This window comes from Oncorhynchus mykiss, chromosome 23 (genome assembly GCF_013265735.2).
Source record: "Oncorhynchus mykiss isolate Arlee chromosome 23, USDA_OmykA_1.1, whole genome shotgun sequence".
Taxonomy (NCBI): domain Eukaryota; kingdom Metazoa; phylum Chordata; class Actinopteri; order Salmoniformes; family Salmonidae; genus Oncorhynchus; species Oncorhynchus mykiss.
This window is the reverse complement of record NC_048587.1, coordinates 13890522-13904568: the sequence shown is the minus strand read 5'-3', so window position 1 is coordinate 13904568 and position 14047 is coordinate 13890522. Positions and strand designations below refer to the sequence as shown.

Below are 14047 nucleotides of genomic sequence, written 5' to 3'. Positions count from 1 at the left end.
CCTTGCATGGTTAAATAAAAAAGTTGTCATTGAATATCCCTTTGCGCATGGCACAATTATTAATTACTCTTTGGGTGGTGTATCAATACACCCAGTCACTACAAAGATACAGGCGTCCTTTTGAACTCTGTTTTCAGAGGAAGGATACCGCTCATTGATTTCTCCATTAGGCCAATGGTGACTAATGGCTGGGATAGGAGAACTGATGGATCAACATTGTAGTTACGCTACAATACTAACCTCATTGCCTGAGTGGAAGGAAGCCTGTACAGAAACAGTCTTCCTGCATCCTGTTTGCAACAAGGCACTAAAGTTTTAAAATGTGGCAAAGCATTAACTTTTCGTCCTGAATACAAATTATGTTTGGGTTCAATACAACAGTACCACTCCTTGTTTTCAAGCATAGTGCTGACTGCATCATGTTATGGGTATCCTTGTAATTGTTAAGGACTGGGGAGTTAGCACAGGCAAAATCCAAGAGGGAAAACCTGGTTGTCTGCTTTCAACCAGACACTGAGATTAATTCTTCTTTCAGCAGGACAATTACCTAAAACACGAGGCCAACTCTACACTGGAGTAGGTTACCAAGAAGACGGTGAATGTTCTTAAGTGGCAGAGTTGACTTAAATATGCTTAAATCTATTGAAAGACCTCAATGGTTGTCTAACAGTGATCAACCAATTTGACAGAGCTTGAAGAATTTTCTAAAGAATAATAGGATAATGTTGCACAATCTAGATGTGGAAAGCTCTCGTAGACTTACCCAGAAAGACTCACAGCTGTCATCACTTCAAACATGTATTGACTTGGGGTTGAATACTTACCGAATCAAGATTGTTTTTATTTTATTTTTTACAAATGTTAGCATTTTTCTTCTACTGACAGTATTTTGTGTAGATTGTATTTTTTTTTTTAAAAGACATTTGAATCCCACTTTGTAACACAACAAAATGTCAAAAGTATAGGGTTGTGAATACTTTCTGAAAGCATTGTAGATGACAACCTAGTAAATTACGTAAGGTTGTCACTAGGGCTGTTGCGGTGACCGTTATACCACCACACCGTTTAGTCATGGTAACTAAGCGCTGATTTTTCTGATGGTCAGTAGCCTACCGCCTGGTACTCGGCACGCTATTGTCCCTCTAATCACTCTGACATCAATGCAAATGTAATCAAATCTAATCAAACACTTCATGAGAGCTCATGTTGCGCAACATTTGTATTGGCTATGCAATTTTGTGAGAACTGATTTTTGATCGCCTCTATTAAAAACAGGATCCCATCAGCTTTCTATAGGCTAGGCCTACTATATTTATTGACTTTACTAATATTAATCACATGTTACAAAGCGACACAATGAGTATAGCTTACCTGGCATGAAAATGAACCACAGGAAAAGCATCCTCCCGCCGTTCCGAGACGGGTGCATGTTACTGGTCCATTCTAAATCAAAACTAATTTCGCACACATTTTGTGTATATATCAAGAATAGCCTGATGGGTGACATTATTAGCGTATCACTTGTGACTGTCACTTGTGAATGATGCCCAGCTTGTGTGTAGTAAGGCAAATACCGCATGCCATTTTGCTGCCCTTTTCAAATCCTATTCACACACCTCATGTAGCCTAGCCCATAGGCCTATATGTTTTGATAAGGCTTGTATCATAACTAGTGTCCAAATAACTTAATTTAAGCACATTGCACTGGTTGTAAAGTGGATTAGACTGGCATACGTAGGTGGCGCGTGAGTTAAGTTTGGGGAAGAATTACATGCATAATCGATTTTGCCGTCACTTTTGAGAATGGTGTTTTGCCTACTGCTGTGTGAGCATTGCTGCGCTTATCAACAAACGTTCTGCGCTGTTGCATCAGCCTCATTGCTTTTAAAGGTCTTGATGCTCGTGGTTAGTAACTTGGCATCTATCGCATCCCACAACTGTCCCAGACTATGTTTTGGAATTTTTATTTCTCGCACAGTAGGACAAGTTGCCCAATAGAATGAGTTAACTTTTGTACTATGGGCAATAATAGGCTTTTGCTGTTCGTTAGGCCTACTCATCTTGTTGGCTGACAAAGTAAATCTGGACAGTTCTTCCAACATCTTCAATATGCACCTCGTAATTCGATAATGACGCGTGCAGTTGCATCTCCGACCATGTCTGTGTTTTGTAGCATGTGAGAAGGACCCGACTACATGCCGGGCATTAGCTAATAAGACTTGAGATATGTGAGAGGAGCACGCAGCCAGGAGAAAGGAATTACAATGAATTATTCAGCACAGCGGCCAATGGCCGCAAAAGGGATTTTTTTTAAAGGGGGTATTACAGCCATACAAAGGGGATTCCGCCTGAAAATTCAAGGCATTATAAAGAGCTTGTCAAATTGTGAATGAGAGGCTGAAGTGTGTGCAAAAAAACAAAACAAAGCAGAGCTCATGCCTTTCATGCAACTTTTTTTCCTAATCCTCAGTCACATCATGCAGATTTAGAATGTAATCAAATCACACAGCCCAACGTTTGTCTCGCAACTAAAGTTGCATAAACGACTCCCGAATGAAGCGTATAGGAGAGCCTGTTTCTTTGTTAACCGCTCAACACAGAATAGCCGCATGTGTGCTCTCCTTCAAATAGTTTGCAGAAAATATCCTGTATTTTATTCAGCTGTGTTAAATTGTATTCTTCATACTATAAAGTAATGCCACGGAATTGTGAGCAAATCTTATCTGCTAAATGAACTAGTGTAGCCCACAGCCGTACGGCATAGCCAGATCAGGACCTAACAAAGGTCTACTTAGATATGCTAGTCTGTTCTTCTGAAATATACATTTTCTAAATGTCATGTTTCTTTAGACCGGTGTAAAACTGATTTATTGTGATTGTGTAGACTGTTAAGTGTTCCAGTGGCTTGTAGGCTATGCGTGGAAGCCTGTAGATGCTAAATGTGTTTTAATTGTCAATTAGCGTGAGACCGGTAGTTATTTGCTGGACAAGCACCGGCTGACAATTTCATGACCACCACAGCCCTAGTTTACACAACTCATGAGGCTGAATTTCACAAGCCATATTTGCATGCTGTAGGTGCCGCGTACATGTGCAAGATCAGAAACGGTCTGCATACCTTGCTTTGGTCGGCATGCGAAGCTGGGCCCAGCGAGCAATTTGACTAGGCTACTGATATTGCCTTGGGTTGTTCGGCATGCAAAATGACTGGTAGATTTAATGATTGTCAACACACAATTATATGCAGGGCTCTAAAGTGCGACGAATTTGGTTGCATATTCAATAAAATACTTAGGTTTCATTTTTGGCGCACGGTTACTATGAAAATTATCCTAGATAATTATGTTAAGGGGTTTATAATCGAGGCTTCCCCTGTACCATTTTGTTTCCGAGTACCATAGAGAAACAAGTGAGTGCAGATTTGTTAGCGTCATAGTTGCGCCATTGCTACAGTGTAAACGGCTTGAGTCTAGCCCAACAAGATCTAAAGACCACCTCCATATTACCTGCGCAACGTTTCTCTTCCTTATAGCGGATCACCGGGGCTGCCTTTTGCATTAAACCATGTCGTGGGCCGTTGTTAAACTACTCGCTCGTCAATGTCGTTAAACAATTGTTTAGACGTTGTTCAGTGATGTTACCTAATTGGTTAGCTAACAACCTGGCAACTTTACCAGCATATCCAAACATTTGGGGGCACAGAAAGAAAAGGGATAGATTCTAAAGGAGATCAATGACCATGCTTGGCACACCTGTATTTGGAGTTTGTCCCATTCTTCTCTGTAGATCCCCTCAAGCTCTGTCAAGTTGGATAGGGAGCATTGCTGCACAGCTATTTTCAGGTCTCTTGAGATGTTCAAGTCAGGCTCTGGCTGGGCCACTCATGGACATTCAGAGACTTGTCCCAATGCCACTCCTGCGTTGTCTTGGCTGTGTGCTTAGGGTTGTTGTCCTGTTGGAAGCTGAACATTCGCTCCAGTCTGAGGTCGAGTGCTCTGGAGAAGGTTTTTGTCAAGGATCTTTCTGTACTTTGCTCCGTTTGGTCTTTCCCTCTATCCTGACTGGTCTCCCAGTCCCTACCCCTGAAAAACATTCCCACAGCGTGATACTGCCACCACCATACTTCACTGTAGTGATGGTGCCAGGTTTCCTCCAGATGTGACTCTTGGCATTCAGGCCAAGGAGTTCAGTCTTTTCTCATGGTCTGAGAGTCCATTAAGGTGCCCTTTGGCAAACTCCAAGGGGGCTGTCATGTGCCTTTTAACTGAGTGACATCTGGCCACTCTACCATAAATGCCTGATTTGGTGGAGTGCTACAGAGATGGTTGTCCTTCTGGGAGGTTCTCCCATCTCCACAGAGGAGCTCTGTCAGTGACCATTGGGTTCTTGGTCACCTCCCTGATTGGTCAGTTTGGTCGGGCAGCCAGCTCTAGGAATGGTGGTTCCTAACTTCTTCCATTTAAGAATGGAGACCACTGTTCTTGGACCTTAAATGCTGCAGACATTTTTTGTTACCCTTCCCCAGATCTGTGCCCCGACACAATCCTGTCTGAGCTCTACGGACAATTCCTTCAACCTCATGGCTTGGTTTTTGCTCTGAATTTAACACAGGTGGAAGTTGTGGAAACATCTGAAGGATGATGAATGGAAAACCTGAGCTCAATGTCGAGTCTCATAGCAAAGGATCTTATGAATACTTATGTAAATAAGGTGTTTCTGTTTTTATTTTATTTTTGTGAAGTAACAATGTGGAGGAAGGGGTCAAATACTTTCAGAATGCACTGTAAGACATGACTCTGACATTGTGCTGTAGAATGTGAATTGTCTTGTGTAATACATTTGATACGTTAGTTTATATTGGATTAAGTCTACATTTTGAACCTAATTTTATTAGTTATGCTTAAACTTTCCCTCCTTGTGCCATCAGTTATTTTTAAGTCTTAGATAAAAATATAAACTATTGGAACCAAGAGATTGTTAGTTGGATATGTTTTCTGCAAGGTTTTGTATACCTTCCCTATCATGAGCATCCTTTTCTGACTCAAAACAAGATTACCTCTAGGTTGCTCTGAATGTCTTCATATGTAATGTTTAACTAAATCTACATTAGTCAGTCCAAAATTGCATTTGAATTTTGTCATGGAAATAAATGTATTTCCTGTTACAAAGTCACTTGTGCCTTAAATTGGTCCACATGGGATATTTTTAATAAGTGATTTCTGAAAAGCTATCCAAGGATTATTCCGTAAGGTTGTGTTTTTAGGGAGTGATTTTTGGTTTAGAGTCTAGAGATGAGCATGTGCATCTTCAATATGTACCCATTGTTCCTCTTTAACGCATTTAACTAGATGTCGCGAGTTAAAGCCTTGGGTAGCTAGTTGATACAATTACAAATTTTAAGGTTAAAACCACCCTCTGACTTAGGAAGATGTAAAATGTTCCCTTTTGTATTCTATAAATGTTATTTGCTCTTAGTCTGAGTATAGTTTTTAAAGAATGTCTTTGGGATAATTGGTATTACCGAAAATAAATACAAAAACTGTCATTCTAGAGGTTTATTCTACCTTTACGATTATTACATTTAATTAGACCTACTTTCATTTTGAGTAATGGAGTAGTTAAATATTAGTTATTTTCTGGTGCTCCTGACTTAGGTTGGGAGTGCCTCCAATTACATTTATTTTGTTTTATTTGGTCCCTGGTTACATGAAGTTTGACACTGAAGGAGAGGACACATGCATTTTGACTAAAGATGAACTGTATTTTTGAGGGTAGAAAGAATAATAAGCAAAATAATTTGATCCAGTGATTCGTAAAGTTTTAATCGATTTTCTGACCGACGCATGCTACATTTGGATCGGTTTGGGGTTCACGGACCTATTTTATTTATTTTTTATTTTTTAAATGTATTTTTATGTTTAAGATACGCATCGGTCCCCGACACAATTGTATCACTAAATTGTTACATCCCTACTAAATGCATATCCAGGCATTGTGAAATCTGGCAGGCAACTGCAGTGTAGTTGTCTTGAAATGCGCCCACAGTTTGAATTTCAAATGTACACCGTCAGCACATTGGAGAGGCTCCTCTGTTGTAAAAGGAGTTGTCATGTTAATTGTTATATTGTGTACAGGGCACAGGAGTATGCCAAAACCAAGGCGGCAGACAGCACCCCCCTACCCTCTCTGGTGGTGTGCCCCCCCACCCTGACAGGTCACTGGGTGGATGAGGTGGGCAAGTTCTGCACCAAAGAGTACCTGAACCCACTGCACTACACGGGACCCCCTACAGAGCGAGCACGGTAAGACCCCTGTACCGACCCTGACCCACCCAAACATGCACATGATTCCACCACAGAGATTGAGTAGAACACAGCGTCATTTGTTTCAATTATTCACGTTGACATTTTTGTTTTGCAGTTTACAGCATCAAGTGAAAAAGCACAACCTGGTAGTGGCCTCTTATGATGTTGTACGGAACGACATTGACTTTTTTAGGTGATTTATTTATATATTCTCTTATTTGGAAGGCTGGATAAGTGATTTTATAAATAACTTATGTTTCATTTTTTTGTTTTAGGAATGTAAAATTCAATTATTGTATCCTCGACGAGGGCCATGTGATCAAGAACGGGAAGACCAAGCTCTCAAAAGCCATAAAGCAGTTGGCCGCCAACTTCCGAGTTATCCTATCAGGAACGCCCATCCAGGTGGGGGACATGAAACGTTTTCCATTTTAATCAGTGAAGAATGAGCGACGGCTTCTGCAGTGGAAATACATCTGATTTTAAGTTGCTAACACACTTGCAGTGTGTTTTGTTTTGGTACTAATCTTCAAACCATGATCCTCACTGCATTAGATTCATGTTGCCTAATAATTTCTCTATTCTGGCCTAATGATTCCAGTTCCTCCACTCTGTGGGTTGGTTGGATGTATTAGTTTTACATTGACAGGTGTATTAGTCGATGAAATGAAGTAAAGACTTTATGCCAAGCCTGTGACATTAATGGTAATGTAGGGTAGATTGTGCTTATTGTCTACTCTGATACAGATTTATTTTAGATTAGTTAAACCCGAGCATTGAGTACTTGTAAATCTTAGTGTTTATTTCAGTCTAATACAACTCGCTCTCTCTTTTTCTCCTTCTCCCACCTCTCCCCAGAATAATGTTCTGGAGCTGTGGTCGCTCTTTGACTTCCTCATGCCCGGCTTCCTGGGCACAGAACGGCAGTTTGCTGCCCGCTACGGCAAGCCCATCCTGGCCAGCCGTGATGCCAAGAGCTCATCGCGTGAGCAGGAGGCCGGTAAAGATCTGATTTTGGTGTGGTCATCAGCCCTGAGTGCACGGAAGCTGGATCTTGTTCATTTGGCACTTGAAATGGGTTGTGAGAATTGCAATTTAGCAGAATTGCAATTTTCCATGGCAAAAATTAGCCCGATGTGGATGACTCTTTGCTCCTTTAACCTATTAAACTCTTAATTTGAAAGGTACAGCCCTGGGCCTAGATTTACAAAACCTTAAGAATTTTCTTAACTTCCATTAAAAAAAAATTAACGATAGACTTTAGAAGAAAGGTAAGCAAGTTGCTATTCCTCAATGGTTCTTGAAAAATGTCTTGTGCTATTTGTTTCTCCTTCTCCTTAAGCAAGGTCAAGAACAAATGTAGTTTCTTAAATACGTTTATTGAAAATGTTTTTCATTCCCAAGATGGCTAAACCCTTAAACTCAGGGCAGTGAGAGAATAAATTAATGTTTAATTCACTTAAACTTCATCTGAACGTTTCAGTATTGATTATTTTAAACCCTAGAACATGTTTTAGAACAGTAATCTCAGTATGAAATATGCTAACATGATTGCCATAGCTAGATGGCTAGCTAAATCGGTTGCCTAGCAACATGTCTTTATAGTATGATATTTGAGAAGTTCGTAAGAAAGTCATTATCTAAAGATATTGCTGAGGAATTGCACTTAACAACTCTTTTATTGGTATCGGATTGGTTTGGTTTGTTTAAAAAAAGGATGGATCCTTAAATTAAGTTTTTGTAAGAAGTGTGTTAATCTGGACCCTAGTCTTTTTTGGAAAGCAAACTCAAATCTTACGGTTGGCAATGTCATAAGAATCCCCCCCACCGCCATAGATCATGCACTATGGTCGTATTTTTACGAGTATGCAATCTAGGTCAAGTTGCCAAAAGTGCAAACATATTTGGTGTGCATGGAAAGGGTACATCTTGATGGTCATTGTAAAGCAATTAATTTCCTTCTCCATCCACATTACCTTGTATGCCTCCTCCACGTGCTGTTGATTTAGTGTTTAGAACGACACCACATTTAGGTAAAAGATCTGACTCCCCCCCCCCCCCCCCCCCCCCCCCTTCATTAAAATATTTTTCAAACAGTAATTGGTGACATGTAATTTCAAACAAACCTAGACTTTCAAATCTGCTTTGTTTTTGTTTCATTGCCACAATATTTCAGTGTGTTGCGATACTGGTATTGTCACAACCCTATTTAGTACCTCGCCGTTTCTTCAGTTTAGTGCCATCTGTACTTAAGAAACCCTTGTTGGTTTCCGTAGCATATGGTGTGCCCTAATAAACATGACCCTGAAGATGCTGTCTTTACACTCTCACACTGACAGTGGTGTTAGTATCTTGTAATGACGGTGTTCCCCTTCAGGGGTGCTGGCCATGGAGGCGCTGCATCGCCAAGTTCTGCCCTTCCTCTTGAGGAGGATGAAAAAGGACGTGCTGCAGGACCTGCCCCCCAAGATCATCCAGGACTACTACTGCAACCTCAGCCCTCTACAGGTACGCCACATGGAGGGCCCACCTTGAAACACTTACAACGTCACGTACAGTACATACAATTTGGTAAAATACCATCTTCTGCATACCAACCCTACATTGTCACAACACAACTGCGTCTCACAAAGACACGGCGGTTGGTACCAAAAATCTCCAATTTGGACTCATCAGCCCAAACAACAGATTTTCACCAGTCTAATGCCCATTGCTTGTGTTTCTTGGCCCAAGCACGTTTCTTGTTATTATTGGTGTCCTTTAGTAGTGGTTGCTTTGCAGCAATTCGACTATGAAGGCCTGATTCACGCAGTCTCCTCTGAACAGTTGATGTTGAGATGTGTCTGTTACTTAAACTCTGAAGCATTTACTTGGGCTGCAATCTGAGGTGCAGTCAATTGCAGATTTTCTGAGACTGGCATCTCTAATGAACTGATCTTCTGCAGCAGAGGTAACGGATTTAATTTCCTGTGATGGTCCTCATGAGAGTCAGTTTTATTGTAGCACTTGATGGTTTTTGCGACTGCACTTGAAGAAACTTTCAAAGTACTTGACATTTTCTAGATTGACTGACCATGTCTTAAAGTAATAATGGACTGTTTCTCTTTGATTACTTGAGCTGTTCTTGCCATTTATATGGACTTATTTGGTAAAATACCATCTTCTGTATACCAACCCTACCTTGTCACAACACAACTGATTGGCTCAAACGCATTAAGAAGGAAATAAATTCCACAAATTAACTTTTAACAAGGCATTCCAGGTGACTACCTCATTAAACTGGTTGAGAGAATGCCAAGAGTGAAAAGCTCAGGGCAAAGGGTGGCAACTTTGAAGAATCTCAAATATAAAATATATATTTTGATTGAACTTTTTTTGGTTACTCAATTTTTTCATATTTTTGATGTCTTCAACTATTCAAAATAAATAAACCCTTGAATGAGTCAACTTTTGACTGGTACTATAGATACTGTCTTCATTTGGAGAGAAAAGCATTCACTTGTGTGTTTTCCACTTTCTAGTCACCATAGAAGCTGAGGCTGCTACAAAACGTAATGTTTCAATCCATTAAATGAAAGCCTTGTATGTAGCTTGTATACATACAATCTGCGTGCGTGTTTAATATTGACTACGTTGCAGACGGACTGTGTAGAATGTTCATCCCAAATAACTACTCATTAAGTTATTTTTAAATGAGCAATTCTGTGCCTGCCATTGCTCAAACAATCTGTCCCTCTCTCTGTCCCCAGGTTCAGCTGTATGAGGACTTTGCCAAGTCCCGGGCCAAGGTCGGTGTGGAGGACACCATCTCTACAGCCTCCACCCAGGAGGAGGAGAAGCCCAAGCTGAAGGCCACGGGCCACGTGTTCCAGGTACACACACATTATGTGACTGCCTTTGTAGTTTTTGGATTGTCCCTGACCATGAAACGGGTATTTTTCTCTACTGAGCTTCTCACATGTGAATGTGACCTGCATTCATGTTAAGTCTGTGGAAACCCTACTTGCTATTTGTTATTAATGTCCTCTTCCCTCCAGGCTCTGCAGTACTTGAGGAAGCTGTGTAACCACCCAGGCCTGGTACTGCTGCCACAGCACCCTGAGTACAAGCGCATCACAGACCAGCTGGCAGCACAACACTCCAGCCTTCGAGACATCCAGCATTCGCCTAAACTCTCAGCCCTCAAACAGGTACCACTCTTCCCCTATACCTTACCTCTGGGTACCACTAAAGGCGTCTGTCTGCATGCGTCCCAGCTGAAACGGTTTGGAACGGTTTGTGTAAATCATGACGTTTTGGTCTTCAGCAATGTTGTTTTGGGGGTTGCTTGTGCACAAAATTATTTTGGGGGGGCAACCTGAAGTCTACGCCCCTTCCTCTGTGATAAGTCAACATTAGGGATTCTTCAATGACGAATAAGATTTATTGAGTTGGCTTAATTCTGACTATTTTGAGGAATAGTATACTAGCTACGGTGTCTCAAAATGGACAAACAGTACTATTGCCGCTTTTATCCTCATTTTTAAGCTACTGTCTTAAGGGAGTATGCGAGCACACTCGTTTTTTTTTTTTTGCCTAGCAGAGTTCTGCTTGCTTAGGCGTGAGTCGAACTGAAGCATGCTGACACAATTAACCCAATCTAGCCCCGCACCACCCCTACCCCCTCTCAGCCTTCACAGGTACCATTCTACCCCCCCCCCAATCTCCTCTGCTTCAGAAGTGGCAGTGATGGGGATAGTGGGGTGAGGTGCCGATATCGGTCTATCGCCTACACTCTGAACTCCATACTAAAACACCTGCAGATCAAAACACTGAGTATGTTGTAATCCTGAGCTTCCCCCCCTCTTCCCTTCTCCAGTTGTTGTTGGACTGTGGTCTAGGCAGCAGTGGCTCAGCGGAGGGCACAGAGGCGGTGGTTGCCCAACACAGAGTGTTGATCTTCTGTCAGCTGAAAAGCATGCTGGACATCGTGGAGCACGACCTGCTCAAGCTCCAGCTGCCCACCGTCACCTACCTGCGACTTGATGGCAGCGTGCAGGCGAGCCTGCGCCACGCCATCGTCTCCAGGTAATAAAGGAGGAGCATGGTCTTTGGGCGACGCAAATAAATGGTGTTGGTGTCAAACAGGGAATAATGGAATACCCTGATTAGTAGTGTCGCCAGCATATAAAAAATATTTATTTTAAACTCCCATCTCCTCCTTCCATGTGATTTGTTTTTCATGACCAGACACCTTAGAAGTAGTTTAAGAGACCGGTATTGGGCACAGACAGTAGGCAGAGCCGAGGCTTGAACCCACGTTGACAGGTGTCTGTAGTCAGGAGCTTAGGTTGCTACACCAGACTCCAGCACAGTCCGTGCCTTTGCTGTAACATCACCCATTGTCTAACTCGACAAACTTGATCTGAATTAAAAGGCACTGTCCTTCTCTCAGCCTCCATCTCGCGTGCTCTTGCCCTCATCCCCTCATTCTCCCTCTCGCCATCTCCTGTGCTCTGTCACGCTCGCTTTCAGGTTCAACAATGACCCCTCCATTGACGTGCTGCTGCTCACCACGCACGTGGGTGGTCTGGGTCTGAACCTGACTGGTGCTGACACGGTGGTGTTTGTGGAACATGACTGGAACCCCATGCGAGACCTACAGGCCATGGACCGCGCCCACAGGATAGGACAGGTACACTATTGCCTCCATGGACACACACACACACACACCCCTTTTCACACTGAGCCAAGGCAAGCTGTACTTGGCTGGCCTAGTTAATCACCCACCGTAGTTGCTGGAATGGACAGACGATATCCAGGCCCAACACAGTGCGGTTTGGGTCAGCCCTATAGTGTGAATTAGGCAATGGTGTGTTTGAGCAACCATTGAGGTGTAGAATCATTCATCTTGGTTCTGTGCATGCCGACTGCAATGTAGTTGATCTCAAACATGCGCACCGGCTTGGCAGTCTGTAGTGAAAAGTGACATTTGTAATGGTGTCTTTTGTTGTTGCAGAAACGCGTGGTGAATGTGTATCGTCTGATCACTCGGGGCACTCTAGAAGAGAAGATCATGGGCCTGCAGAAGTTCAAGATGAACATCGCCAATGCGGTCATCAGCCAGGAGAACGCCAGCCTGCAGAGTATGGGCACCGACCAGCTCCTCAACCTCTTCACCCTGGACAAGGTCAGTTGCTCTCCCTTAAGTACACGCACTTCCGCATGTGCACTCTTTTCGTTTCTCGGTCATGCTGCTCTTTTACACACGCATCCATTTGCCCGTCCGACGTGTGTGTTTCCATCTATAACTTGTCTCTCTGTCTAGGACGGGAAGGATGATAAGGGCGAGTTGTCGTCCGGAGGGAAAGCCTCCATTAAGAACGTGCTGGACGGTCTGGGGGACCTGTGGGATCAGCTGCAGTACGACACAGAGTACAACCTGGATAGCTTCATGCACACGCTCCACTAGCCTCTTACCCAGCCAGACTAAATGATGCTCATCCACCTCCAGCCTAGCAGGGTCATTCTACACAGCCCTCAGGATGCTAATCTCAGAATGGGGTCCCCCCCCCCTCACACGCACAAGTTTAGCCACATTGACATTTGCCCAAAGCCCCAAGGATTCTGTTTTCAAACCCCCCCCCCCTATGGTTATCCCTATGGCTCCCTCGGTATTCTCCCACCCAAAGGCCTACTGACTTGACCACCTAAAAGCCTTCCCATCTTCAGTCCTGTCTGCCCTGTGCCCTCTTTTTCCCATGGGCACAGAGGGCCCTCTAGTCTGTCCTTGGGACTGCCTGTGGTGGTTCTCCTTATAATCGTCAGGCTTAAAGCACTCTCACCCTCTTGGAGGACTACCAGTGCTCCATTGACATGTGGTCAAAAACAAGGTGTGATCGTTGTGAGCTGACCTATAGGAACACACCCCAGTGTGCTGGCTCTTTATAGCGGGCTACTGGATTGTGCTGTGCTGCTGGCTAGTGGGGCTGTTTTGGGTTGTGGACTTATAGTCCTGTGTAAGCACATTCATTTCACCTTTCTCACCACAGAACTCTGTCGACTGACCTGGCAGATGATTGGAAAAGCTATGGTCATGGCCAGTGCTGCTCCTCCCCAACCTTGTAAAATGTTACTCTGAACGACACTGCAGGGACAAACTGAAATGCCCCCCACACACACGACTTGTCAGAGTTTTAAGAAGAGAATGCAGACCTGTAAATATTTCTGTAATTTCTGCTTTTTGTTTAAACTAATAGAATTATAATAAATTCTACAGCCCTTTCAGTGTGCGTCCTGTTTTGTGCGTGCTGTCTTGTCCCCATAGTCTGCATTCCCATGTTGATTTGAAGAACACTGTATATAACTTTGAACATGGCCAGTAGAGGGTGTGTTCTTGCATTTAGGAATGATGGCACAGATTACGGGATACATTTTAGAGGTGCATGATGTTGACAAGCAAGAGAAAGTAAATGTTGCTTTAAAGTGAAGATGACCACCTATTCAGTGATACTACAGCTTTAGTTTGACCAGGTGACAGGTTAACTAGTCGTTTCACTGCTGCACATGTAAGCCCTATACTACGAGTTGGGTTTCAAGCGTTACCAAGCTAACCTGGGTCAGCTGTATAAAAATGTTAAAATACTGATCACATTACACGGTAATATGGATCTGAAACGTTATGCACAAACTTTCGATTGGGGGGGAAGTTGCTTGTGCGCACCAGACGGCAATAACGACACGTAATTAAAGTGTGGCACTGA

General features: G+C 43.0%; 1 protein-coding gene across 2 annotated transcripts in view; it reads left to right on the top strand.

Annotated features, from left to right (window-relative positions):
- Positions 1-13571, top strand: part of LOC110502306 (TATA-binding protein-associated factor 172) — a 53833-nt gene extending 40262 nt beyond the window's left edge. For both annotated transcript variants that reach the window (XM_036959676.1, XM_036959678.1), the window contains 11 exons: positions 6135-6302; positions 6421-6498; positions 6581-6710; positions 7164-7305; positions 8683-8813; positions 10055-10177; positions 10343-10495; positions 11164-11372; positions 11820-11979; positions 12304-12474; positions 12613-13571. In XM_036959676.1, coding sequence (XP_036815571.1) covers positions 6135-6302; positions 6421-6498; positions 6581-6710; positions 7164-7305; positions 8683-8813; positions 10055-10177; positions 10343-10495; positions 11164-11372; positions 11820-11979; positions 12304-12474; positions 12613-12756 — 1609 coding nt within the window. In that variant the 3' untranslated portion in view covers positions 12757-13571. The remainder of the gene's footprint in view (positions 1-6134; positions 6303-6420; positions 6499-6580; positions 6711-7163; positions 7306-8682; positions 8814-10054; positions 10178-10342; positions 10496-11163; positions 11373-11819; positions 11980-12303; positions 12475-12612) is intronic.
- Positions 13572-14047: the final 476 nt, after the last annotated feature.